The sequence below is a fragment of the Cavia porcellus genome, unplaced genomic scaffold, assembly GCF_034190915.1.
Source record: "Cavia porcellus strain 051 isolate PalLab524CR breed Dunkin Hartley unplaced genomic scaffold, mCavPor4.1 scaffold_6, whole genome shotgun sequence".
Taxonomy (NCBI): Eukaryota; Metazoa; Chordata; class Mammalia; order Rodentia; family Caviidae; genus Cavia; species Cavia porcellus.
This window is the reverse complement of record NW_026947489.1, coordinates 51,413,425-51,438,561: the sequence shown is the minus strand read 5'-3', so window position 1 is coordinate 51,438,561 and position 25,137 is coordinate 51,413,425. Positions and strand designations below refer to the sequence as shown.

General features: G+C 37.3%; 1 protein-coding gene and 2 pseudogenes across 1 annotated transcript; 1 reads left to right on the top strand and 2 right to left on the bottom strand.

The window, feature by feature from the left end:
* Positions 1-655: 655 nt before the first annotated feature.
* Positions 656-8,713, bottom strand: LOC100723948 (olfactory receptor-like protein OLF3; annotated as a pseudogene).
* Positions 8,714-16,795: 8,082 nt separating this feature from the next.
* Positions 16,796-17,752, bottom strand: LOC100719901 (olfactory receptor-like protein OLF3). The gene has a single exon (XM_003475705.1). It carries the CDS (start codon positions 17,750-17,752, stop codon positions 16,796-16,798), a length of 957 nt encoding a protein of 318 aa, XP_003475753.1.
* A 5,704-nt stretch (positions 17,753-23,456) lies between these two features.
* On the top strand, positions 23,457-23,634 carry LOC111758517 (U2 spliceosomal RNA; annotated as a pseudogene).
* Positions 23,635-25,137: the final 1,503 nt, after the last annotated feature.

Below are 25,137 nucleotides of genomic sequence, written 5' to 3'. Positions count from 1 at the left end.
TCAGTGTAATATTCATATACAATTCCATGAAAACAAATAAAATACTAATAAAGTTATGTTACTTCATTTACTTAAGTTTCATATATTTCTTACTTGCTATATACCTGCGTCCCAATAAATTCATCAAAGTAGAAAATATTGTGTATCAAGAAAGCATTTCATTCACGTAATTTTTGACTCTGAAGCTCGGCGATACAGGGAGCTGATGGTGTGGAACGTGGGCCCCATTCTTATTCCTGACTGAGGCTCTGCTTTATACTGCAGCCCAGCCTCCACAGAGCATCATATCACATGGGGGTGTCTCAGGAAAAGCTCAAAATTCATACTTGCATGTATAAATTCTACCTAAAGTGCATTCCTTTAGAGATACAATAAGCCAAAAGTTTGCAGGTTGAATCACAAAACCTTAGGGACCAATTTGTATGCATAAACCATAGGAATGGAGACTGTAGGAAGCACTGTGCTTAACTCAGCTGGATATGTTGATGTGACAATAAAAATGTAATTATATCCACATGTGAACTCAACCACTCATCCTCCTTACAACATGGCTAGTACATATTACATCTCTTCTAGGTTACCAGGGCAAAGCTGCTACTCCTGTCATATCTCAGCTGAGTGAGGCAAACCTCTCCTCTTCAGCAATGCTTATGAGTCAGCAAGTGGTGAATTTTGATGTTAATCCAGAGAATTGCCCTAATACTTGCCAGGCCCCTTTCATCTCTCTTCTTCCTTAGGCTGTAAATCATGGCATTCAGTATAGGCATCAAGACAGCATAGAAGACAGAAATCAACTTCTCTTGAAGGACAGAGGGGCTGGAGTGGGGCTGAATGTAGGTGAAAATTGTGCTATAGCACAGGGCAACCACAGTGAGATGCAAGGCACAGATCTGGAAGGCTTTGCTCCTCCCCTCTTTGATCTGGATCTTTAGGATGGTGGAGATGATCTGGATGTAAGACAAGAGAACCAGGAAGAAAGGGGTCATCAACAGCACAGTGCTAGAAATCATGATTATAATCTCATTGGAGGAGGTGTCCACACAGGCCAGCCTGACCACAGCTAGGAGCTCACAGGATATATGATCAATCTACTTGTTTTGTGCACATGGGAAGCTGTAGGCAATAACAGTCTGCAGGAGGGAGTTGGAGGAACCGCTGACCCAGAATGCAATGACCAGCTTACTGCACAGACCTGCATGCATGATGACTGAGTACCTCAGGGGTTTACACACAGCCGTATAGCGGTCATAGGCCATCACTACCTGGAGAACAAACTCAATCCCCCCAAAGCCAGGGAGAAAAACAGCTGAAATGCACAGCTCACAAATGCGACTGTTTTATGTTCTGCTAGAAAATGCACCAGCAGCTGAGGGACTATGCTGGTAGCATAAGACATCCACCAGGGACAGGTTGGTGAGAAAGAAGTACCTGGGGCTGTGGAGTCTGCTGTCCAGTCTGATCAGAAGAAAAATGAGGAGGTTCCCCAGCACTGTCACCAGGTACATAATCAGGAACAGCACAAAGAGTGAGACTTAAATATCCCGGTCACTGGATAAGCCAAAAAGAATAAACTCACTCAACCACATTTGGTTATCTGGTTCCCTTAAAAATTGCAATTGAACAGCAGCAGAATAACTTTTTAAGAATATATACTATAAGCCTGGCATAATGGCAAACACTTGTAATGTCAGTATTTTGGTAGATCAAGATGGGAGAATCACAATCTCAAACTCAGCCTAAACAACTTGGCAACTGAAAAAGCTTCTATCTTGAAATGAAAACTAATAAAAGAGCCAAGGAAGTAGCTCAGTGAAAAGGCCCAAGGTTCAATCCCCACAATCACTACTGCCCCAAAAAGAATATGTTGTATAAGACCTGCCAGGCTCTGTTGTCAGCCTTTAGATCAGTTATGAGGCTAAGGTGACAATGACTGGCTTAACCAGAAATGCTCTATGTACTGATTCAGGGAAAAAGACCAGGGCCCTATCTGTGACATGTTTCACGTAGTCTTTTAAATACTATCAGCGATGCAGAGCAATTGCAGGAGTTCTATCTCTGTACTATTACCTTCAATCTTGAACAAGAATATAGAAGAATCAAAGATCTAAATATTAAAACAGAAACACTAAATCCACTGGAATACAAAGTAGGATGAAATCTTGAAGACTATTCATGAACAAAGACTAAATTTCACAGAAATCAACAACTGGGATCTCATCTTATTAAAAAGATTTTGCACATAAAAAAAGATCACTAACAGAGTAAAAAAAAATAACCCAAGAACTGGGGGAAAAATTTAGTCAAGTGTTCCTCAGACCAAGGACTTCTATCTAGAACATATAAAAATTGAAAAGAAAAAAAAAAAAAAACTTGATCCATCAAATTCAAAGACTCAGTACAAAAATGGGCATCTGAAATGAATAGACACTTCTCAGGTGAAGAAATAGAAATGACAAATAAATATATTAAAAATGTTCAAAATCACTAGCAATTTGAGAGGTTCAAATTAAAACAACACTGAGATTCCAAAGATTGGCTATCAACAAGAAACGATAACAAATGCTGACAGGGCTGTGAAGTAAAAGGAATCATTCTCCACTGTCGTAGATGTATATTGATATAATCATTGTGGAAATCAGGGTGGAGATTCCTCAAACCCTACAACTAGCAGCCTCATTCAGCCCAGCTTTCCCCTTCTGAGTGTTTTCCCAGAAGAATTAAAAACCTCATACAACAGCAATATATGTGCATCCATATTTTTGGTTGATTAATTTTACATGCCTTTATCTTATAATCTATGCAACTACTTCAAATATAACAATATGCAATATATTAATAATTGTTAATTTCTTATTATCCTGTTTTGAAACTTTGTAGTTTTGTTTTGGTTTTGTTTACTTTTCTCTCTTTAAAAGAACTTAAAAAATTTAAAAGCATGGGGCTGGGGATTTAGCTCAGCGGCATAAGCACCTGCCTTGCAAGCAGGCAGTCGTGAGTTCGATCCCTGGTACCGATGAAAGGAAAAAAAAAATTAAAAAGCAAAGTTGACAATGATAAATACCAATGAATGATGAAGAAGATGTGGCTGGAAACTTTAAACATTAGCTTAGAGATGTTACTTACACACACTGTAACTGAGTGCATGAGTTAATTAGTAAATTACAAAAAGAATGATTTTGAAGAAGGAGAGTTTTGAGGAAAGATCTAAAACCAGGGAAATAAAATTTGCAATCTGACTATTTGGCAGGCATGTGATTCTTTATTAAATGTTTGTGTATAAAAGAAGTAGGTTTTCACTAATTCACTGGTATGTTTAATCTCAAGTAGAAAAGCTGATGGAATTACTTTAAAAGATTTCTGTAACACTACTGCTTTACTGCGGATTTTCTTTTTCTTTTTTTTTTTTTTTTTTTTTGTCTTTTTTGTTTTTATCGGTACCAGGGATCGAACTCATGACTGCCTGCTTGCAAGGCGCTTATGCCGCTGAGCTAAATCCCCAGCCCCCCACTTTTTTTTTATACTGAGGATTTTCATTGTAATCACCTCTGCATTGGATTAATGAAGAAGATAATTTAACCTTCCCATTCTCCACAAAAGTAGACAAACTGGCAAAAAATTTTGGCAAAACCAAAACTTTCGGTCTTTTAGAAAGGCTTTGCTAGACTGTGAGCTGAGGAAGGACATTTTAATGGTATCTAGTTCTAGGTATTTTTTGTTGTTGTTTTCTACTTGCTGCTGTTAAGAATCTATTCTGTAAATGTGATTTAAAAGAAAAAAATTTTAAAAATAGATCTTTAACTGTCCTAGATTAAAGCGATAAGGGAAAGTCACCATTTAAGGCCCCATCTTCATTTTCTGGGATGGAGAATAAGGTATGAATCCTTACTGATATACTTTGAAAATGAAAATAATCCTCTGGTTACCTTTGTGAAGTGGATGTTTGTATAGCACAGCTGATATGTCATAATAAAAATTTTAAACATCAAAATGGAGCCAGATTCAATTACATTGCTGTATAACTGACTGTTATTGTTATTCCATATCTGCTATTTGCTAAAATTCCTTGGATTGAAGTGAATGAAATAATGGAGGAGAGAAAGTGCACAGGAACCACCAAGGGAAGCAATAGGATGTTTCATCCTAGGATCTAGGTTGAAAGAGAAACTTGTCAGTGATTCAGGTCTCTTACCTGATAAAGGGCAAAATAAAACAAATATTTCCAGAGATGATTCTCCCGTGCATAGTTCAGTTATGCAATATGTTTATAAACTCTTCCATAAGGTTTTCTTCAAAACTTGATTTCATACAAAATACAGATATGTTCACATCATTTTCATGCACAAATAAATTTATGATGTCTATGTTTGTTAATTTATTCTACAAAGTTTTTACACATTCCATAATCTATTCTTATACTATTACCTTGATTTTACAAAATTATCCTACTGTATATTTTACAGCATTATATTTCATGAAAATAGACTGTTTTTATTTAATACTTTTCACTGCTTTATGAATTGGTTACACTCATAGAATATTTTAGTGCTTATTTTCATGGAAATTTCAGTGCTTATTTTCATTAAAAATGTTCAACATCATTGATCATTTGAGTGATATTGAACATTTGAGATGCAAATTAACACATCGTGGATATTTTCATCTCACTCCAGAAAGAATGACTATTATCAAGTAATCGACCAATAAAAATTCTGGGGATACCGTGGGGGAAAAGGAACCCTTCTCCACTGTTTGTGGGACTAGAGAATGGTGTAATCACTGTGGAAATCAGTGTGGAGATCCCTCGAAAAATTAGGAAATTTAGGTTCCATTTGATCCAGCTATTCTCTTTCTTGATATCTTCTTAAAAGAGTGAAAGCGTTATATGAAAGTGATATATGTGCACCCATGTTTACAGCAGCACAGTTTGTAATATCTAAAGCTTAGAAAAAACCCAAATACCATCAACTGATGAATGGATAAAGAAGGGGTGTGTGTGTGTGTGTGTGTGTGTGTGTGTGTGTGTGTGTGTGTGTGATTCTGCTATAAAATAGGAAAAGCTTGGGACATTTCTAGATAAATGGATGCAGTTTGAGACCATGGTATGAATAAATCGGACATGTGTGAATATTGTCTCACTAGTGTAAGAAACTGAAAGTGTAAACAAGGCCAAAATGTATAATAGATATTGTGCAATAGAAAAAAGTTAGATATATTTCTAATAGTAAATTATCAGGCAATAATTTGGTAACATTTGCTGTTGGCATCTGGTATTTTGGAATTATGAAATTGGGTCTCACTCAAGGTATTATAATTTTCTTGAACTTGTACAGATGATAAAAGTGCCATTAATGAAAAACTCCCTAGGCTTGATGTGGTGGCATACCAGTAATCTCAACACTTGGGTGGTTGAGGCAGGAAGATCACTAGGAGTTCAAGACCAGCCTGAATTGCATAGTAAGACCTTGTTAGAGAGAGAGAGACAGAGACAGAGAGAGAGAGAGAGAGAGAGAGAGAGAGAGAGAGAGAGAGACAGAGACAGAGAGAGACAGACAGAGACAGAGACAGAGAGACAGAGAGAGACAGAGAGAGACACAGAGAGAGAGACAGAGAGAGAGAGAAAGAGAGAGAAAGAGAACGAGAGAGAGAGAGAGAGAGAGAGAGAGAGAGAGAGAAGAAAAAGAAAAAGGAAAGGAAAGGAAAAAGAGAGCTTTTTCTCTCTAAACTTCTGCAGAATACCATGGAGGAAAGGTACAGTTTCAGATAACAGTATGATCTCTCTATATGAACTACCATTAGACCTTCAATTACACACTTCCAATATTCCTGGTCCAAGAAAAACTAAGAAGGAATCGTGAGCAACTGCTCATCAAGAAAACAACAAGAGCCCTGGCCCACGGCAACTCAACAAAACATCCCTAGAACTCTTCACGGCATGGGTCTCCCATAGAGAGTCCCCCATGGTTCTCCCATAGAGGATCATTACGTGTAGTCTCCAGAGGGGGTCTCGAATGCATCTGTTTAATTGTCCTCTCACCAGTCTTCAATTGCATTCTGTTTTCCTTGCTGCATCATGGGCTAAAATTCCAAAATACTGGATTTGCCTCTTTAATGAAGCAAATAGCCAGGCTCAGACTCATATCTCATTACCCTTCCCGGTAAGTGTGTGATATATTTAAAACTCTATGGAATGTTTTCCTACTTCTATTGGCTGGCTGCTTCCATGAGTTGTTTCTCTCTTTCCCCCACATTAGGAACAGAGAAAGAAATTTTCATTTGGAAAATCTATCAGCCATGCACGATATAAAATGATTTCTCTGGGCCCCTTTTCCAGATGAGAAACAGTCTTTCCAATGTTAAGTCAGTTTCAGGAGTATGTGAATGCATTCCTTTGTGTACTTCTAAAATCAAAATTTAAGCATGGTTTAAGTGTGAGCCCATTACCATACTGTAAATGAAGCCCTATCTCATTATGTAGATGATGGTCTATACCTAAATGATAAAAGGCCAAAACCTTTTTCCTGGGAAATTGTGTTCATGCCTCATCTTTTATAATATATTACATTGTAGTCTCCTTATATTAGTCTTCTACATGCCTAGTTTGAGGTAAGTATAGTCCTGAATTCAAGAGAATAACCCATGAAAATAAGACAAACAGAAATTTCTCTTTCATGCTGGACCAAATAAAATAAAGCCTTACCTTGATGCGATTGTATTGCCAATGAAAATGGCATTTTCATTCAGAGGGAGAGGAATCTGACCTGTGGCTGACCACTTTGCTTGTGTGTACACAGGGTGGATTCATCACAGACTACAGGATTTCCATTATCCTGATATGTGGACTTGGAGAATCCCATGGTCACTTATATGCAGAATATATCAAAAAATATTTTCCATTCTGAGAGGACAGTAAGTTATTATCCTTTAATGTCTTGTTATCAACTTTTTCTCTGCTTTTCACATAATATGAGACTAATTATCAAGGACTATTTTCTCAGAAAGGTGCAATCCTGAAATTCACCTTTAGTGGTTTATTTTAACATGGTTTCATTCTGCAAGTACTCTGCTACCTTACATTTCTTGCTCTCCATATGCAGTGTATTGTTTCCCAATAGAATTCCTGCCCTCTTGCAAGTTTCCATAGTACATTACTACAACTCTTTTGAGAGAAGCCAATCCTAGCAGGAGAGTAGGAGAGACAGGAGACCCCATTCCAGTTCCCAGGTTATACTATGAATTCTATATGACTTTGACAATACATTTAATCATCCACATTTTAGTTATTGCTACTGTTATAAAAATAACTTGTACACACAATCTCAGGGAAATAATTGGGATAAAAGTCGTTAGAGCAATTGAAAATGTATCTCTATTGAAAATGTAATATACCTCTTATGATATGTTTATGAATATTAATACTTAACTCTCTTAATAACTAAGGATTTTTCCCTAAGTGCCTTTTCCAAAAGTGATGCAGAATCCATCACTATATTTCCAATTTTTAATGAGTAATAATTCTTTTTCCCAATGTTTATTTCACATTTTGTCTTTTTCTCTGCTAGTATTAATATTTGGACCATTGAGCAGTACTTTAGCCTCCATCCTCTGGAAAATAGAATTATTCTACTGCATTTGATAAAATATTAGGGTGATAATATTTCAGCATTCACAACTAATATCTCAAATCCAAAGTCCCTAATAAAGCAAATGAGTACTAGTTCTGCACTCCATAAATTCTTGCTTACCCCCACCCTCTTTCAACACTCCTATTATGAATTGTCACATATTCATCAATATCTGTTGATATGATCCTATCTCCTTTAACCTAAGATTGTTTTCATAAAGTGCTTCCTTCAACAATGTGGGGCACCATGGAGATTTACTTTCCTAGTCTTCTTGGGTTCCATGGTCACAGATCTGCTGAAGCCAGTTCAAAAATAGTGCAGGAGGAAGGTCGTGGGTGACAGCAAGTGGGCTCACATTGAGAAGTAACAAAGTGTGGTAGAGGGTGCATGGCCAATGTGGCATTAACAGATCTTCATGAGCTTCATGCTTCAGGTTGTTAATTGCAATTATGGGTTCTAAATCTCAAAGGCAGGGCCACCATGCTGCCCTTTTTCTCCTTGTGAGAATCTGCTCTCCTTTATCTCTTTCACTGCCAGAACTCCATCAATGCCTTAGGTCATCCTAAAAAGCCCAGGAGCCAACTTGTTGACACCGCAGTAGGATGTTCTATAGCACAAACTGACTGTCTCTTAACATCTTTATGTAGCAAATAGTCAGCGTGCTTGAATTCACAGTAGATTTGAAAGAAGCAATTTTTTTAGCTTCAGGATGCCCCTACTTCTCATTCTAGAGACACGAGTACTCTAATGAGATATGTGTGAAGAATAAAATGGTCTGTGTTGAGCTTTACAAGTCTTCATGGATGACCAGAACATGTGTCTTAATGCCATTTAAATTCCAAAAATAATAACCTTGATTAAAATATTTAACACTTTAAATAATATCTATAAAGAGAGTATTATTATCTGTTGGGTAAAATGGGAGAAAGAAGAAGGCTAACCCAAATAATGTAAAAAGAGTAACTTGGTACATCTCTTCAAATTTTTATTTTTGTATCAAGAGATTCAATGTAGTTTCAAAAGAATAGGTTACATTGCCATTCTCTGACATATTCTTTATGCTTTGTGTCTCTTTAGAAACCTTTCCCCATTTATTTATTAATCTATCATGTCAAAGACTCGTTAATTCCTCAACACCCTTATCTATATATTTATGCACTTACCAAACTGTATGTTACCATCCCAACACTCATCCATTGTCTCATCTGCTTCTGCACACACTCTTGCATCCTATCATCCACCTGTCAAATCATCTGTTTGCTTAACCTTCATTAATTATCTGTGCCATAATATATCATAAAAACTTCCATATTAATGTATTCAGTCATCTAACCATGGCTTCTCATGTTACAGAGTCCAGTACCTTTGACACAGGTTCTGGAATATTCTGGGCAATACACAGGCACACTGCAAATGCTTCTCTTTCTCCAACCCAATTCCTAAACTTAAATAAAAGTGAAAGAATTGGTTGGATATGTTTTTCTGCAGGAAGCTAGTAAAATTCCATAATAATGAAGGCTTTAGTCATAGTATTTATATCACTAGTGTTTTTCACCACTCTTCTGAAAACTTAAATCCCCAAATTCCAATGGCTGTCTTGTATTCTCTGTCACTTTTATTTGAGACTTTGGTATAATCTTTCTCAGGCAACCTCTATAAATAAACTGAAACTCTGACACACCTTTCAGATGCATTTTCTTTTCCATTATTAGTACCAATGGTATCCACACTGTTCAGAAGAACAATATGTGGGCCATGCTGGGATTGGGAGGAAATAACAAGAAACCAACTAGCTAGCCTATCTGGAAAGCCATGCAAGCAACACAGGTTCCAGGAAGAGAAAAAGTCAGTGCTTCCTTAGAACCAGCCATGCTGGGACTGGGAGAAACTGACCAAGAAGCCAACTAAGCTATAGCTTTTGGTGAGCCACACAAGCCATATTGGTACCAGGAAGAGAAAATTCATCACCTCCTGAGAACTGGCCATGCTGGGACTGGGAGGAACCAACCAAGAAGTCAACTAGCCAGGCTTTCCAGTAAACCACACAAACAGCTACTAAGAAATCAGCCAATTTTTCTGGTAAGCCATGCAAGTCATGCAGGTTCCAGGAAGACAAAAGTCAGAAGCACCTGGTGCATGGGCTGAGAATCACACACACACACACACCCATCCCCTGTAAGCAATGAGCGGGTTTGGAGGACAAGGTGAGCTGATAGCAATAAAGGTTTGATTTTGCTATCCTGATGGAGCTGAGAACTATTGTGAAGATAACAAGATATACTATGGTAGCCATTGTTATTTTCCTAGTATCCTGCTTTGAAATTCTGTACCAACTTTTCTGCTTTGTTTTGATTGGCTTTGTTCTATTTTGTTTTGTTGGATTTTATTACTTCTAAAATTAAAAAAGAAGAATATGATTCAGTGCCTTTAAGATAAGATAGCTCCCTTAGACCCAGAATTACTGAAACAGAAACTATAGAAAGTTCACAAAATTGTTTTATAAAAACATCTGATATTTCCAAAGGAATAAAATGTGGCAAACCCTGGAAGAATTCATCCCATAGACATTGTCCCCACCCACTATGATACTTTATTCTAGCACTATACAGTTTACAAATACATAATCTGAAGTCTTCAGTGAGTGTAATACCACATTTCAACTCAACTGAATGAAAAGCACCAAAATCAGCCACAGTCTGATTTTCTCACTGTTTCCCTGCCCTATGTGTCCCCCCTTCATCTTGCAGTTCTTCTTGTTCTATCAAGAGGAAATGTTCTCTCTCCTGCACAGAAAGGTCATCTAATAATAGATGTCTATGTAGAAATTGAATTAATTCCTTCAAGAAGCCCTTATGACGGCTACACTAGTATTTGTTGTTGGTTCATGCCCATGAACTTGCAAAAGCAGTCCAAGTATAACAAATACTTTCACTCAAGAATTATGCATGCAGTTTGATGAAGTTACTTACAGAGTAAGTAACACTCTATAAGTTACTTACAGAGTACTCTTTGGTTTATAATTCCTTGGGATGAAAAACATTACTTGCTATTGGTAGTTTACTTAGTTGAATATTTTTATATGTTTCCCCACTTATGCTTTGTCCATTTAAAATCCAGTAATTAAAAAATCATGCTGGTGATGGATATTAGTAGGGAGGAGGACTGCTCATGGTAGGAGGGAGGCAGGGGTACATGGGAACTCTCTCTGCTCAATTTTGTTGTGAACACAAAACTTTTTTCAAAAAATACAAAAGATTTTTCAAAACAAGAATTGTGCAAAAAGTAAGAATTTTGCTTTTTATAAGTAATAATAGTAGCATATGTAAAGTCAAAGCACAATCAGGAAAGTGGAATGTTGGCTCAACATCACTTCACAATATTTAATAAAGACATAAAACTTTTCAAGTATTACATTCTGAGTACTTGCTACCTACACTGAAACATCAAAAGCTAAACAAGCTTGAATAAATTCATAATGTACCAAATATTACGGTGTGAGATGCCTGGAGGCAAAGTTTACTCAATTTTTAAAGTACTACAATGTTAATTAAATGGACAAAATATAAGTGTGTTGTTAGTATCCTCATTCTGTTATTCAATGTGGCCTAGTTGCTAAAATAAGCTATCTCAAAATATTAGTGGCCTACTAAAATGAAATTATATTCCTGCATGGGTCATGATAGCTCAATATGAGTCACATGGGTTGGGGTAACTTTTGGGGATAGTTTTTATCTAATCAATGACTCGGGATGCCAGACTTTCTACCAGCAGCTAGTCAGCTCTCTGGGCCAAGACTCTCACATACTTGATCAGTGGAACATAGCAAATTACTCCTTCCTTGAAATCTGCTATATTTTTTCTTTGTCAATCTCATGACTAAGAAAATGAGGCCCTGTACAGAGACATTATCTTCTCTTGTCCAGCCCTGGTGACCTAGTTCATCTCTTAAAAGCGTGTGTAGCGGCCTCACCAAATTAGGTCAGAGAAACTAGTCTAGATTGGAAATCCAGTGTGGAACTCAATTCATTTGCTCTTCATCTAAAATTAATTAGTTCAAAAATCAGGCTGAAATGCAGGTGGAGAATAATATGTTTCATGGAAACTCACTATAAGACACTGATCTCCAAAGAGAGAACTTAGTGTGAGTATCTTCAACAGCACCTCACATAAGGGATAACTTTTCTAGTCAGTGAACAATGCCAACAAGATCTAATATCTGGGCACTCCACCTTGAAGTTTTTATTTTGAAAATGCACATGTGATCTCCCAGTTTATCTTCATCGGTGCTTAAATCTCAGTGTTTTCCATATTTATCTATTTTGAGGTTCACCATGAGCCAACCAATCACTCATGCCACTCCTAGGTGTCAGCATCCAAGAGAATCATCTCCAGATGCTCCATTCACAGGACAAATGGTTCTGTCACTGTACCCTTAACTCCATAATCATTGACATTTAAAGACGGGAAGGCATATGGGGACCCTGAACAGAGTATGTGGGAAGTCTTGATATTAAAATCAAAGTTATGGTCCACAGTATTTTGCAGAAAAGCCATGCCTCTGGGTAAAGGAAGTTGTGCTTTTCAGAAAGAACACTTGTCATTTTGGGGTGTAATAACTGAATATGTGGGACATCAGGTCACCATATACTTGGAAATATGTGCTTTGAAGAACCAAAATATAAAGCAGTGTATTTGAAATTAGACCTAAAAACGCAGCCCTTGAACACTCAAGTAAGTGGCATAAACAGGTGGTTGATTCACTCATCCTGTCTATTCTTGTCATCTGACAAGTGTGCTGTGACCTACATTCATGGACTCTTGGAGATCTGTATAACTATATGACTGAGAGGATGGGGCCCTGAAAATAATGAAAAATATCCCTTTTATATGGAAGAATTTTAAGCAAGTCTGAAGCCAAGACAGGTGTCAATTTAAAGGTCATTCCAATGGTCTGATTGAATATATAAGGATACTATGTGAAGAATTGATGATACAGACGATCAAAGAAAATTTGGCATAAATCCTGTGCCCTATGTTGTTATTAAAAGCAAATTTTCCACTGGAAAAGAGGTCATCTGTTTCCAATAGACTCACGTATCCTAGATGTCAGATAACCACACTTCCTTTAGTGGAGCAGTGGTCCTAATCACCTATTGATTCAACAAGTTAGGCCCCATGTACCCAAGACTAACTTATGTAATATCTTTACTGACTTCCCACCCCTTCAGTAGCAGTACCAACCCTGCACCTCCAGCTGAATAATGTACTCAGACTGTTGTCACTAAATGCTTCCTGTTTCTAAAAAGGAACCAGCTATTCCTTACGAAATAATTTCAATAGTACAATAAGGAATATAAAAGATAGGACTATAATATTGTAGGATGCTAAGAAGCAAAGTGAAATCACTGCTGAATTATTACCACTGATAATCTAGGATTGTATGTTTTTTAAAAACTAAGTGACCTGATTAAATAGGCTTTGGCACACTAAGTAATGACCTCTAAAGATGTCCGTGTCCTAATCTCCAGTCTGTGATTATGCTGCCTGACATGATAAAAAAGGACTTGGAGGTACTCAAATAAAGGATTTTAAAGTGGTAGAATTTTCTTGCAGTGGGTGACCCCACTATAACCACAAAGGATCTTATGGTCAGAGTTAGAGGAAAGAGATATAATGATGAATGCTCAGGGGTAGTCAGAGAAAAGCTTGCTATGTTGTTGGTCTTGGAAATGAGAGAAGGGGCCATGAGCCAGTGTATCGAAGCACCTGAGTAAAGAAGAAACAGCAAGAAAGCAGCTTGTCCTCTAAAGCTCAAAGAAAGAATGCAGCACTGTAGACACTTTGATTTGGGCCAATTTGATTTTGACACTCAGAACTGTAAGGCAGTGTTTTTGTATTAAGTCACAAAATATGTAAGACTTTCTCACAGCAGTAATAGCAATCAAGGTATCATTCATTAAACACAAAACAAGATAGTAGGAATATCATCTACAAATGTAACAGCAATAAATTATGTGAATTATTCAAAAAATATAATTTTGTCTGCATTCTAATTTTTCTTTAAGAAAAATCAGTGATATATTTAATATAAGAAATTGCTGAACAAATTTTAATTTTCAAATACATTTCAATGACTGATAGCTTTGAAAAGGCCTGTGTAATAGTTGCATTGCTTAGAATTTCATATTTGGCACTGACCCAAAAATACTTTTCTGTCCTATATTGGGAATGTCTTCATGAGCAGCTAAGAATTAAGAATGGTTTTAATCTCGAGTTGTTTAATTTATGTAGAATTTAATCTTCTGAGAAACCACATCCTTGAAAAAAGACCTATAAAGAGATAAAAATAAAATTTAACAGATGAACTTTGAGACTATAAAAGTCTACTACTACATAAATGATACCTGCCCTTAGCATTTTGGCCCCCTGAGAAATGAATGTTTGGATAACACTTCATGTAAAGATCCCTCAACAAGGTGAGAAGTTGCTAGAGGGCACAGAGTTTAAAGGATGTTTGGTCGTAGAAAGTTACAAACACTATGAACATATGATCAGTCATGGAAAAAAGGATACAGTACCTTGATATATTTTCCTTCTTGATATGTCATGGTATTTCAATTTTTGACTGATTTGCCTTGTATCATTCTCTCCCATACCATTACATGTATGGTGTGTTCACAATGATAAAATTTCCATTGTGTTACACAACTTACAGAGCATTTAGACAAAATTGTAACATATTAAAAGAGGAAAGAGATACAAGTAAGAATTCTCATTTTTTCCTCTTAAATCTCTCTGTCTCTATCTCTCTTTCTGTTTCTGTCTCTCTGTGTCTCTCTCTCTCCCTTCCTCTCTCTCTGTGTCTCTATGCCTCTCTCTCTCTCTTCCTATGTGGCCCTAGCTCTTTTCATATTTTTTATTTTGAAAAAGGGTCTAAAAAGAAAAAGGTTCTCAGAAAGTTTCTAAATTGCCCAGTTCAGTCTTGAATTCCCAATCTTCTTGCTCCAGCATCTTGAGTATAGGGTTATAGGCACTGCCACCACAGCCACCTCGAAACTCTTTTAAGCCACATGGCCTAACTTGTCTTTATCTTTGCCTTTGTTACCATAGTTCAGATTTCTATAATGTCTCAAATCCTGGAACAGTTGGTTTGCTGGATACCTTGCTCTCATCTCTTCTTCCACAGTCTCACTTACCACAGTGAGAGCTCGAAACTGCAAAATGCTCAAGCTCTACTCTTACTAAGAACTCTTTCCTGGCTCTGTATTGCTATCATAATAAAGTTTAAAACATTGCACATCGATGCTCTTCAGGAGGCGTCCACCTCTATCCACTGCTGGATGCCCCTGCTTTTCTCTTCTCCACCTCACACTCAAACTCCACACATGTTTGGATTTGCATGCTTGCTTTCTGAACGCCTTCCCTCTCAAATCCAGATGAGACAAGAATGTCCACCATCACCACCCCTGTTCAATAAAGCTCTTAAAACATTAGCTGGAGCAATAAGACAGAAGAAAGAAATAAAAAGGATATGGATAGGGAAGCAAGAAATTAAGTCATCATTATTTGCTGATGAGATGATGCTCTATATAGAAGACCCCAAAAACTCCACCAGAAGACTTCTTAGAATCAATATAATCACAACAACTTTATACAAGTTTGTTGGGCTTCTTGTCATCTAGATAACCGGTTCTCATAGTTCTAGTCTTGGCCTAAGTATACTTTCACAGGAAGACTTCTGTCATTACCCCAGTGGACTTTTACTTCATCACATGATCATGTAACAAACTGCTTCATTATCTGGCATTCCTTTGATGCAAGAATGTTCTTGTCAAAAGAAACCATTCATTGACATTAGTACATAACAGCTCACACGGCTTGAAAGAACACCAGCAGATATTTAATTAGGTGGCCTTGACATCCTGCCTATCTTATAAGATTTCAAATTGCATTACTCATGGGAAAATTCAAACATCAGTGTCCTTTGGGTTATATGAGTGTATAACTCTTTGAACTCTTGGATTTTGTGCTAGTATGTTAATAAACATGAGAACTGCACATGTGTTGATGTTGACTTACAGATGTGAGTTGGGGAGAACTACATAGATATTTTCCCTTCGTTGTAAATTTTTACCCCTGTTCACTTCCATAGTTTCACTCTTTCATATTATTTAGATTTTTTTCTTCAGAGAATAGGTCTACCTTCAAGTCCAGATCACTAACCCTACAGATGTTTACCAGTGCCTATTATATGAGGAAAGATAAGGATTTAAAACTTTGAAAGCAACCTGGACACAGCGATCTTCCCTATGCTGATTATGCCAAGTTGGTGTTAAAATTATCATTGATAATAAGTTTTCCTTCTTACACTAACTATGCCTTTGACTTTCCATACATCATCTCAATTTAGGTGCTTATTTTGCTTCTAAAAAGAAAAAGATTTGTGTATCTTTTAGAGACTGGAAAACTTTAATGTTTTAAATGATATCTCTTAAATAAAAATAACACCTCTTATACTGTTGGATATAGTCAGTTAGTGTCCGAAGTTTAACTTTGGCTTAATCAGTAATTCCTCAAGTGCAAACAACCTTTAGTTATATTACAGTTAAAGTACAAAGAACCCTTTGTGATTATTTCCAATAGTCACATTTAGTGGTCACAGAAAGACACTACATCCACAGTTAGAAGGTACTGCAAAACTCATGTCAGCCTTGACAACAACACTTCTTAGGAAAATTGACTGAAAATTATAGCATATATATAGATACCACATATTGATTTGACCCATGCTAAATTAAAATTCATACTGTTTCTACTAGAAAAACCATAAACTTTGTCAAAATATATCTGCATAACCACATGTGGCTTGAGGTAAAATCCACGAAGATGTTTGTGGTTACAATTGGGAAATGAAAAACATTTTTCTCAGGCTAAAGGAATAGAGATGCATAAATGTGGAGTTCTGGGAGAGCTGTGTTTAACTCCACTAAATCTGCTGCTATGATATAACATACCTACAACTGCACCTCAAAACTACCATTTGGTCTCCCACATAACAGCACCAGAACATGTTAAAGCATGTCCTTTCCAGTTGCCAGGCAGTGGAGGTTGGCAGATTATCTCATCTGGGTGGACACTGAGGTAAAGCTCTGCTCTCTAGTAATGCTCATGAGTCACCCAGAAGCCAGTTTTGATGTTAACCTGGAGAATCGTCCTAATAATTTCTGCCAGGCCCCTTTCACCTCTTTATTCCTCAGACTATAAATCATAGGGTTCAGCATGGGGGTCAAAACAGCATAGAAGAGAGAGATCAACTTCTCTTGAAGGACAGAAGGGCTGGAGCGGGGCTGGATGTAGGTGAAGATGGCCATGCCATAGCACAGGGCAACTACGGTGAGGTGAGAGGTGCAGGTGTGGAAGGCTTTCCTCTTCCCCTCTCCAGACTGGATCTTTAGGATGGTGGAGATGATCTGGATGTAGGACAAGAGAACGAGGAAGAAGGGGATCATCAGCAGCACAATGCTAGAAATCATGATTATAATCTCATTGGAGGAGGTGTCCACACAGGCCAGCCTGACCACAGCTAGAATTTCGCAGGACACGTGATCAACAGTCTTGTTTGTGCACATGGGAAGCTGAAAGGTAATAGCAGTATGTAGGAGGGAGTTCATGGAGCCACTAACCCAAGATATGACAGCCAACTTAGTGCACAGTCCTGCATGCATGATAACTGAGTACCTCAGTGGGTCACGCACAGCCACATAGCGGTCATAGGCCATCACTGCCAGGAGAACAAACTCAATCCCACCCAAAGCCAGGGAGAAAAACAGCTGAGCTGCACAGCTAACAAATGCAATTGCTTTATGATCTGATAGAAAATGCACCAGCAGCTGAGGGACTATGCTGGTGGCATAAGACACATCCACCAGGGACAGGTTGGTGAGAAAGAAGTACATGGGGCTGTGGAGTCTGCTGTCCAGTATGATCAGAAGAACAATGAGGAGGTTCCCCAGCACTGTCACCAGGTACATAATCAGGAACAGCACAAAGAGTGAGACTTGAATATCCCGGTCACTGGATAAGCCAAAGAGAATAAACTCTCTCACCCACATCTGGTTATCTGGCTCCATTAAAAAATCTGATGTTTTTTTAACCTGGAAAAATTCAGAAAAGCAAAAGCAAGTGAATAGCCATAAAATAACACTGTAAGGATACTGCATGTGACCTGCCTGTCCTTCTATCAGCTTTCAGATCATTCTTTTTCTTTAATTTTATTTAAGGAGAAAAAGAAAAAAAAAACAGAAAAAGGGTACAAGTTATACAGAATTTCAGAAAGAATAAACAGTAGGAAATCACTAGTTAATAGATTACATATTGTTATCTTAGAAATAGTTGTTCAAGTTACAAAATTAAACCATATAAAGTGGACTTTCAAACAGTGAGACCGCAAACAGTTTTGTTCAATGATTTCAGATCATTCTTGAGACCAAGAAAGCAGAGTTGATCTAAATATTCTCTATATTGTGATATCCCTGGTGGATAGTTAAGACTGGCGGTAATGAAGGACAATTTCAAGAATTCTAACATTGAGCTGATTACCTTAGTTCTCCAGCAAGAAGGATGTAGTAGTAGGCAGTGGTACTTACTAAATAATGAAGAAGACAGAGTGGCAGGATTAACAGTCTCCTCAGATATTTCAACAGACTCACTTTGACGAAAGGCATGAGTGAATTATAAAATGTTTGATTATGAACAGGGAGGACTTTGTGGAAGGATTGGGGAACCTGTGTTGAAACCTCATTTTATTAGGTAAATGATTGCTATCTCATGATAAGCTTTCATACATAAAACGGGCTCACATTTCACAACTCCACTCAGATGTACACGTAACTCAAATGTAGGTAACTGATGGGAAGTACTTGTGAATTCTCGCTGGTAAGACTACCGCAATGGTATGGGTGTTTATAGCAATGACTTGTACATAAAGAACCAAACATGATTTCTCTCTCTTGTCTCGTTCACAAAATTAGACAGAAATAATTTGGCAATCTGTAAAGAAACCTCTGATTTTTTAAATAGGCTTTAATTTTTTCCTACTTCAGTTGGCTGGGGAAGCACAGTAATGCTATCTAGTTCTTGATATTTTTATCTTTTCAATTTGTTAATGCTAAGAATTTGTTCTGTGCACATGAATTTAAGAGGAAACGGAGATTGTTAAAAGTGATAAGAAGGATGCTGGCATTTAAAGCCCCATATTTATTGTCCAGCACAGAGAATAAGGTACAGAGTTCTTGGTAATGTGTATTGAAACACAAATCCCTTTCTGCCTACATTTGTAGCAAGTAAAACTAGTATTTCATAACACTGACTTTAAGCATCAAACAGAAACAGGTCATATTAAGATTTTTTTAGTTTATTCATACCTACCTTCTTACTAAACTTCTTTTTAATGGCTTGAACAAAATAAATGTAGGTAGAGGAGACTGGATACAGGTGAGGCTAAACACAGAAATAAGACTGTGCAGACTGTGGCCTGAGATAAAAGGGGAGATTATCAGTGTCTCAACTCTCTTACCTGACCGAGGACTAAATAAAACCAGTCCTCATAAAAAAAGTTAGGGCTAGGGTGAGACTCCTTTTACTGTCTGTATCTTAACTCCTCCCTGATGAGCTGAATGACTTCATGCTATTCTCTGTCACCTTCTGCAAGAGGCCTTCGTCTCTAAAACTGTCCTTTGTACTTCTTGTCTTGAAAGGAATGTGCAGAAAACTAAGGTCATAAATTAAGTTAAACATATTTCTAATGGCAAATTCTCAAGCAAAGATTTGGGGATCATGGAATGAGATATCACTCCCATCGTCTGCTGGAATGTCCTTAGATCCGAATGTTTGATTACCCAGAGAGGAGCCCTATTTGTGCCAAGTTTCCTCCATTTCTGCAGAATTCCAGAGCAGAAAGTGGAGCTTTACACAACACTATGATTTCCATGTGAACTATTTCTCCTTCCTTTCTACCACAGCTCACCAATATCCCCATTCTAAGAGGTGCACTAAGACGCTGAAGAAGCATAGGCAACTACTCATCAAGAAAAATATGACCACAGGCAACTCAACCAGACATTAACAGTACTCTTCACTGCAAGGGTCCCACACAGGGGTCCAAGTCCAGAGATGCCCTCTGATGCTTCCATTTAGTGTCCTCTCATCAGTTTTTAATTTCATTTTATTTCCCTCACTGATTTATGGACCATTACTTCAAAATACTCACCTTTGCAAAGAAAGAATTAATCTTCCTTTCCTGTCAGTGCTACATTTTATGATACTACTCCAGTGAATACATTATGTATTTAAAACAACCTAAAATCACTTCTTACTTCTACTATAAATTCTGTTTTCCCTTTCAATCTAAATTAGGACTAGAGAAATTCTGATTTGGAAAGCTACAAAATATGCATATTATAAAAAGATGTCTAAAGGTCTCGTCCTCCAGAAGCATTCCAGAAAACTAACCTTTCCCAGTCTTCATGTCAATTCAAAGAGAGTATGATTGGTAACTCTTGTCTGCTTCAAAAACTCAAACTCAAAAATTGGTTTATGTGTGAACCTGTTACCCACATCAGCAAGATGCTGCTCTATATCAGGGTGTGGGTGATGCCCTATAGCTAGGAGATAAAATGGGTTTTCCTGGGAAAATTTACATTTTATAATAGTCCACTGAATCTTAATCATATTTGGAGTCCTTATTTCAGTCTTCTGTACTCTTAGTTGAGGTAGAGTCCTAGATTCAGAAAAAAAAAAAAAACACGTGAAGGTAAGACACACAACCCACAAAGATTTCTCTTTCATGTTAGTCAAATAAATCACAGCCTTACCTTTAAACAGTTAAGTTACCAAGGGCAATGTCACTTTTATTTAGGAACAGAAAAATCTGACCCTCAGCTGAAATCTTGGCTGCTGCATACACAGAGTACATTCACGGCAGTAGTAGTATTTCCGTCACTCTTACACTTGAACAGAGAATCCCGTGGTCACTTACGTGTATCATATATGAAAACTTATTTTGCATTCTAAGAGGACAATGAGATTTTTCTTCTTTAGAGTCTTCTTGCCTCCTTTGTTCTGACTTTTCATGTAATTTGACTCTAATTACTGAAATCCAGTTTCTCAATCAGGTTCAATCTTGCAATTCACCTTTGGTCATTTATTTTGCCATGGTATTAGTCTGAAAATACTCAACTTCTTTACACTTTTTGGTCCCAACACTTAGGGTAGTCTTTCACAGTAGAATTCCTTACCTCTAACAAGTTTACATGGGATATCACTATAACTTATTAAAGAGAAACCAAACTTTTGATGTGGGAGTCAGTAGACCTCCATGGTGGCTCCTGTTCACACTATGAACACTGCACTGTTTGACAATATACTTAATCTTCTACATTTTAATTATTTCTAGTAATATGAAAATAATACTTGTATATGTGCTGTAATTGGTATAAAAGTCTACACATGACAATTTACCTTTACTGCAAATGTAATATAGCCTTACTATATGTTCAATAATATCAATATCTAACTACCCATCTTAGTAACTGAGGTTTCTCCCTTAAGTGTCTTTCCTAAAGGTGGCAAACAATCCATCCACCGTATTTCCAATTTCTAATTACTAATAGTTCTCTTTCCCAATCTCATCCATTCTCTGTCTCTCTCTGTCTTTCTGTCTCTGTCTGTCTCTCTCTCTCTCTCTCTCTCTCTCTCTCTCTCTCTGCCAGTATTAAGCCTTGGAATTTGCAAACTCTTGCAATCAAAATACACCTAAGTCATCAGTTTCCGAAAATATAATTATTTTACTATATTTCCTGTTATATTAGGGTGATAAAATTTCAGCATTTATAGTTCATATCAGTAATCCAAATTCACTGAAGAAAGCACATGTATACTTCTGCCACTTTTAAAGTCCCTATTTACATGTACTCTCTTTTAATGCCTCTATTCAGAATTGTCATATACTAATTAATATCTGTTGATATGGTCCTGTCCTCTTTAACCTAAGATTGTTTTCCTATAATCCTTCCTTCAACAATGTGGTGAACCATGGAAATCAGTGCACCAGTTTTCTTGGGCTCCATGACGCAGAAACCACATAGGACTAGTTTTGAAACACTGCTGGGAGGAAGTTGTGGTGATCCCAAATGGGCTCAAACACAGAACTAATAAAGTGTGATAGTGGCTGCACTGGCAATGAGGAGCTGACAGATCCCTCAGGAGTTTTGTGCTCAGAGTGTTAATTGCTGCAGTGACCTAAATCCCACAATCCCACAGGGAGGACATCATTCATTCTCTCTCTCTCTCTCTCTCTCTCTCTCTCTCTCTCTCTCTCTCTCTCTCTCTCTTTCTCTCCACCCCCGTGGAAGGCTGTTCTCCTAACTCTCCCCTCCACTGAAGCCTTAGTCATTCTAAAAATACATTTCACCAGATAATTTTTGGATATTTCAGGATGTTGCCCTACAGCCCAAACTTACGATGTCTCTCATGGTTCTAGTCTAGTGATCGGTGGGTGTGTCTCAGTCCATACCAGAATTAAAAGCCCTCTCATAGGTCCAGGTTGCCTTTCTGGAGAGAGTGTACACTGTACTCTGTCAAGCTATGTGCAAGAAAAATGATCAACTATTGTGAGCTTTACAAGTGTTGATGGGTAACAAGCATACATCTCAGAATATTATTTAAGTCCCAGAATAATTGCAATACATAAAAAGATTCACTGGGTCAAATATGGTCTACAAAAAAGAAGTTTTATGTTTTACAAGGGGAAAAATAGAAAATGTTATTCAAAATTGTACAAAAAGTATCGTATACCTTTTAAATGCTTAATAAACAAACTTGATATAATTTTGAAGCAACAGACTCACAATACCGTTCTGTGGTATATTCTTTAAACTTCATTCCTTAGATATTTTTTCACGTATTTACTCATGCCAAGTCAAGCACCTAGTAATTCTCCAGTACCTACAAGTGAATCCAACTGCATCTTTCACAATCCCATCATCTGTTATTTCTTGTATACTCACTGATGCCTCACGTCACCCACATGCTAACTCATCTACTGAATTTCCCTGACCTCCATTAATCATCTGCTCCTGCCCCATTTACCATCCAAAACCTAGCCACTAACTCACTCAGGCTTGTTAGCATGGCTTCTGATGTTCCAGAGCCCAGCACCTTTAACAAAAATTCTGGAACATTCCAAGCAATATATAGAGAAAATACAGTTGCTTCTTCTCCCTCACAATTTCTAAACTTCTGTAGACTGAACAAATTGGTTGAATATTTTCTCTGCAGCAAAGTGGGAAAATTCAATAGGGACAAGAGCTTTATTCATAGCATCCAGGTGTTTATGTCACTACTGTTTTTCTGTACTGATCTTTAGATAACAAAGATAAACTTCAAAATCTCAAGCTTTTAGTAAGTATTTAGCATCATTTTCTGTCACTCTTAGTCACAACCTGGACAAAATACTATTTTTCATTTAAACCCTATGATTCTTTTCTTTTTGTGAACATTCCTTAGATTAGTCCTTCTTTTATTACTACTGATGGTCCCTATTATTTTAATGTATGTATTTATAAGACCATGTAGTGCAGTGTCTTTCAAGATTGATTGTCTTCATTCGGTCCTGATTTACTGAAACAGAAACTGTGCAGTAGAGTCCAGCAAACTGTTTTAAGGATACCTTCAGAAATTTCTCATGAAATAAAATATGAGAAAAAGTTCATAGATAATTCACTCTGTAGACCTCTCTCACAGTCACTTTCTATTCAACACTTTATTTGAACATTAATCTCTTCTTGGCCTTTTGGCTAAGATCAAATGCAGTATCTGTTCTTATCAATTTATTCCAACATTACCCATTTCACAAATATTTCCTGTAAAATCTCTAATAAGTACACTAGCAAATCCCGACTGACTAAAGAGCAGCAAAGCCAATCACAATCTTTGGTTTTTCACTGCATCTTTTCCACGTGAACTTGCATCCATTCTGTAATCCTTGCTGCCTTGTAAACAGAAAATTGGTTCCCTCCTCGGCACAGGATTGTCATCTCCTAGGTGTCTGCCTAGAAATGGAATTAGTTCTTTCGAGAAGCACTAGTGACAAACACACTCTTTTTTTTTTTTTTTTTTTCCTTTTTATCGGTACCGGGGATCGAACTCACGACCACCTGCTTGCAAGGCAGGTGCTTATGCCGCTGAGCTAAATCTCCAGCCCCCACACTCATATTTATACCTGTGATATTATTTAAAATATATAGTCTGAGTACAGCGAATTACTTTCTTTAAAAAAAAAGTTTGCCTAAATTACTTTCTGAGAAGTAATTTGGTTTGTAATTCCTGGATGAGGCTAACTCCCTCGGTTACAGTTCACTTAACTGAAAATTATTATGTGTTCCCTCATCTATCCTTTCTTCATTTAAAAAATTAGCGAAATACAGTATTCTGTTGATGATTACAAGCAGTAGGAGAGACTAAACTGAGGATAGTTGGGGGACTAAGGAGTTTAGGAGAATTCTCTGTGCTTTCTGTTTAATTTTGCTGAAAATGCAAAATATCTCTAAAAATAAAGTCTACTTAAAAATGAAAGAAAATTTTTTCTAGCTTCTACTTAGTTTGTAGAAAGCTAAAAAGAGCATTGCTCCCATATTAAAGCAAGACAATATTCGATGATCTATCAAATTGCAACTATTTTGAACTGACGAGGGAGCTGATATTCTAGGAAAACTGAACATTTTGAAATCATAGGCGAAGTAAAGACCTGCAGAAAGACATGAAATATGAGTTCTATTTTACCAGGGCCAGCAAAATGGAGAAAAATCAGGCTACATTGCCATCTAGAAAGAATTATTGAGTGAGTAGTATTAGACTAAAAAATGCATAAAACCCTCACCAAAGTAAGGAATTTATAACTCATCCATGCTTTTCTCTTCAGATTTGGATTATTCTTCCTAATAACATTCAGGAGAGTACACAAGACCAGACACAGCCTGAAGCCTCATCAGAAATCCCAGGAAGTTGGATATACCAGGCACATGGAAAATTTGGTAAGGAATCTGAAGGAATCTGAAGATATTTTGAGGAGAGCTAGCCAAAGAGACTAGGTATGGCAGCTGCCATGGTAAGACCATAGTAGGGCTACACAAGTTCCTTTAGCTCACAATCATGCCCGCTGTGTACCAAATGTCAGACACAAAACTACAGATTCTGATGTTTGCTCTGCTGTTTGTTTTTGATACAATTCTTTGTATTCCTTATTCTCTTGTTTTGGGATAGAAATGTTTGCTCCGTACTATAGTATCATCACCGCATGTGACTTGTTTTTGAATTTTAAAGGGATCCACAGGTAAGAGTTTGCTGTTAGCCCAGAGAATACTTTGGACTTGGACTTGGACTGGTGAGCAATGCTGGAATCTTGAGAATTCAGGGAAGGGATTACCACATTAGTGCTTGCACTGAGAATAATGATGCC

Excerpts from the sequence above, each read along its gene's own strand:
- LOC100719901 (XM_003475705.1), bottom strand. The coding sequence starts at position 17,752 with ATGGAGCCAGATAACCAGATGTGGGTGAGAGAGTTTATTCTCTTTGGC.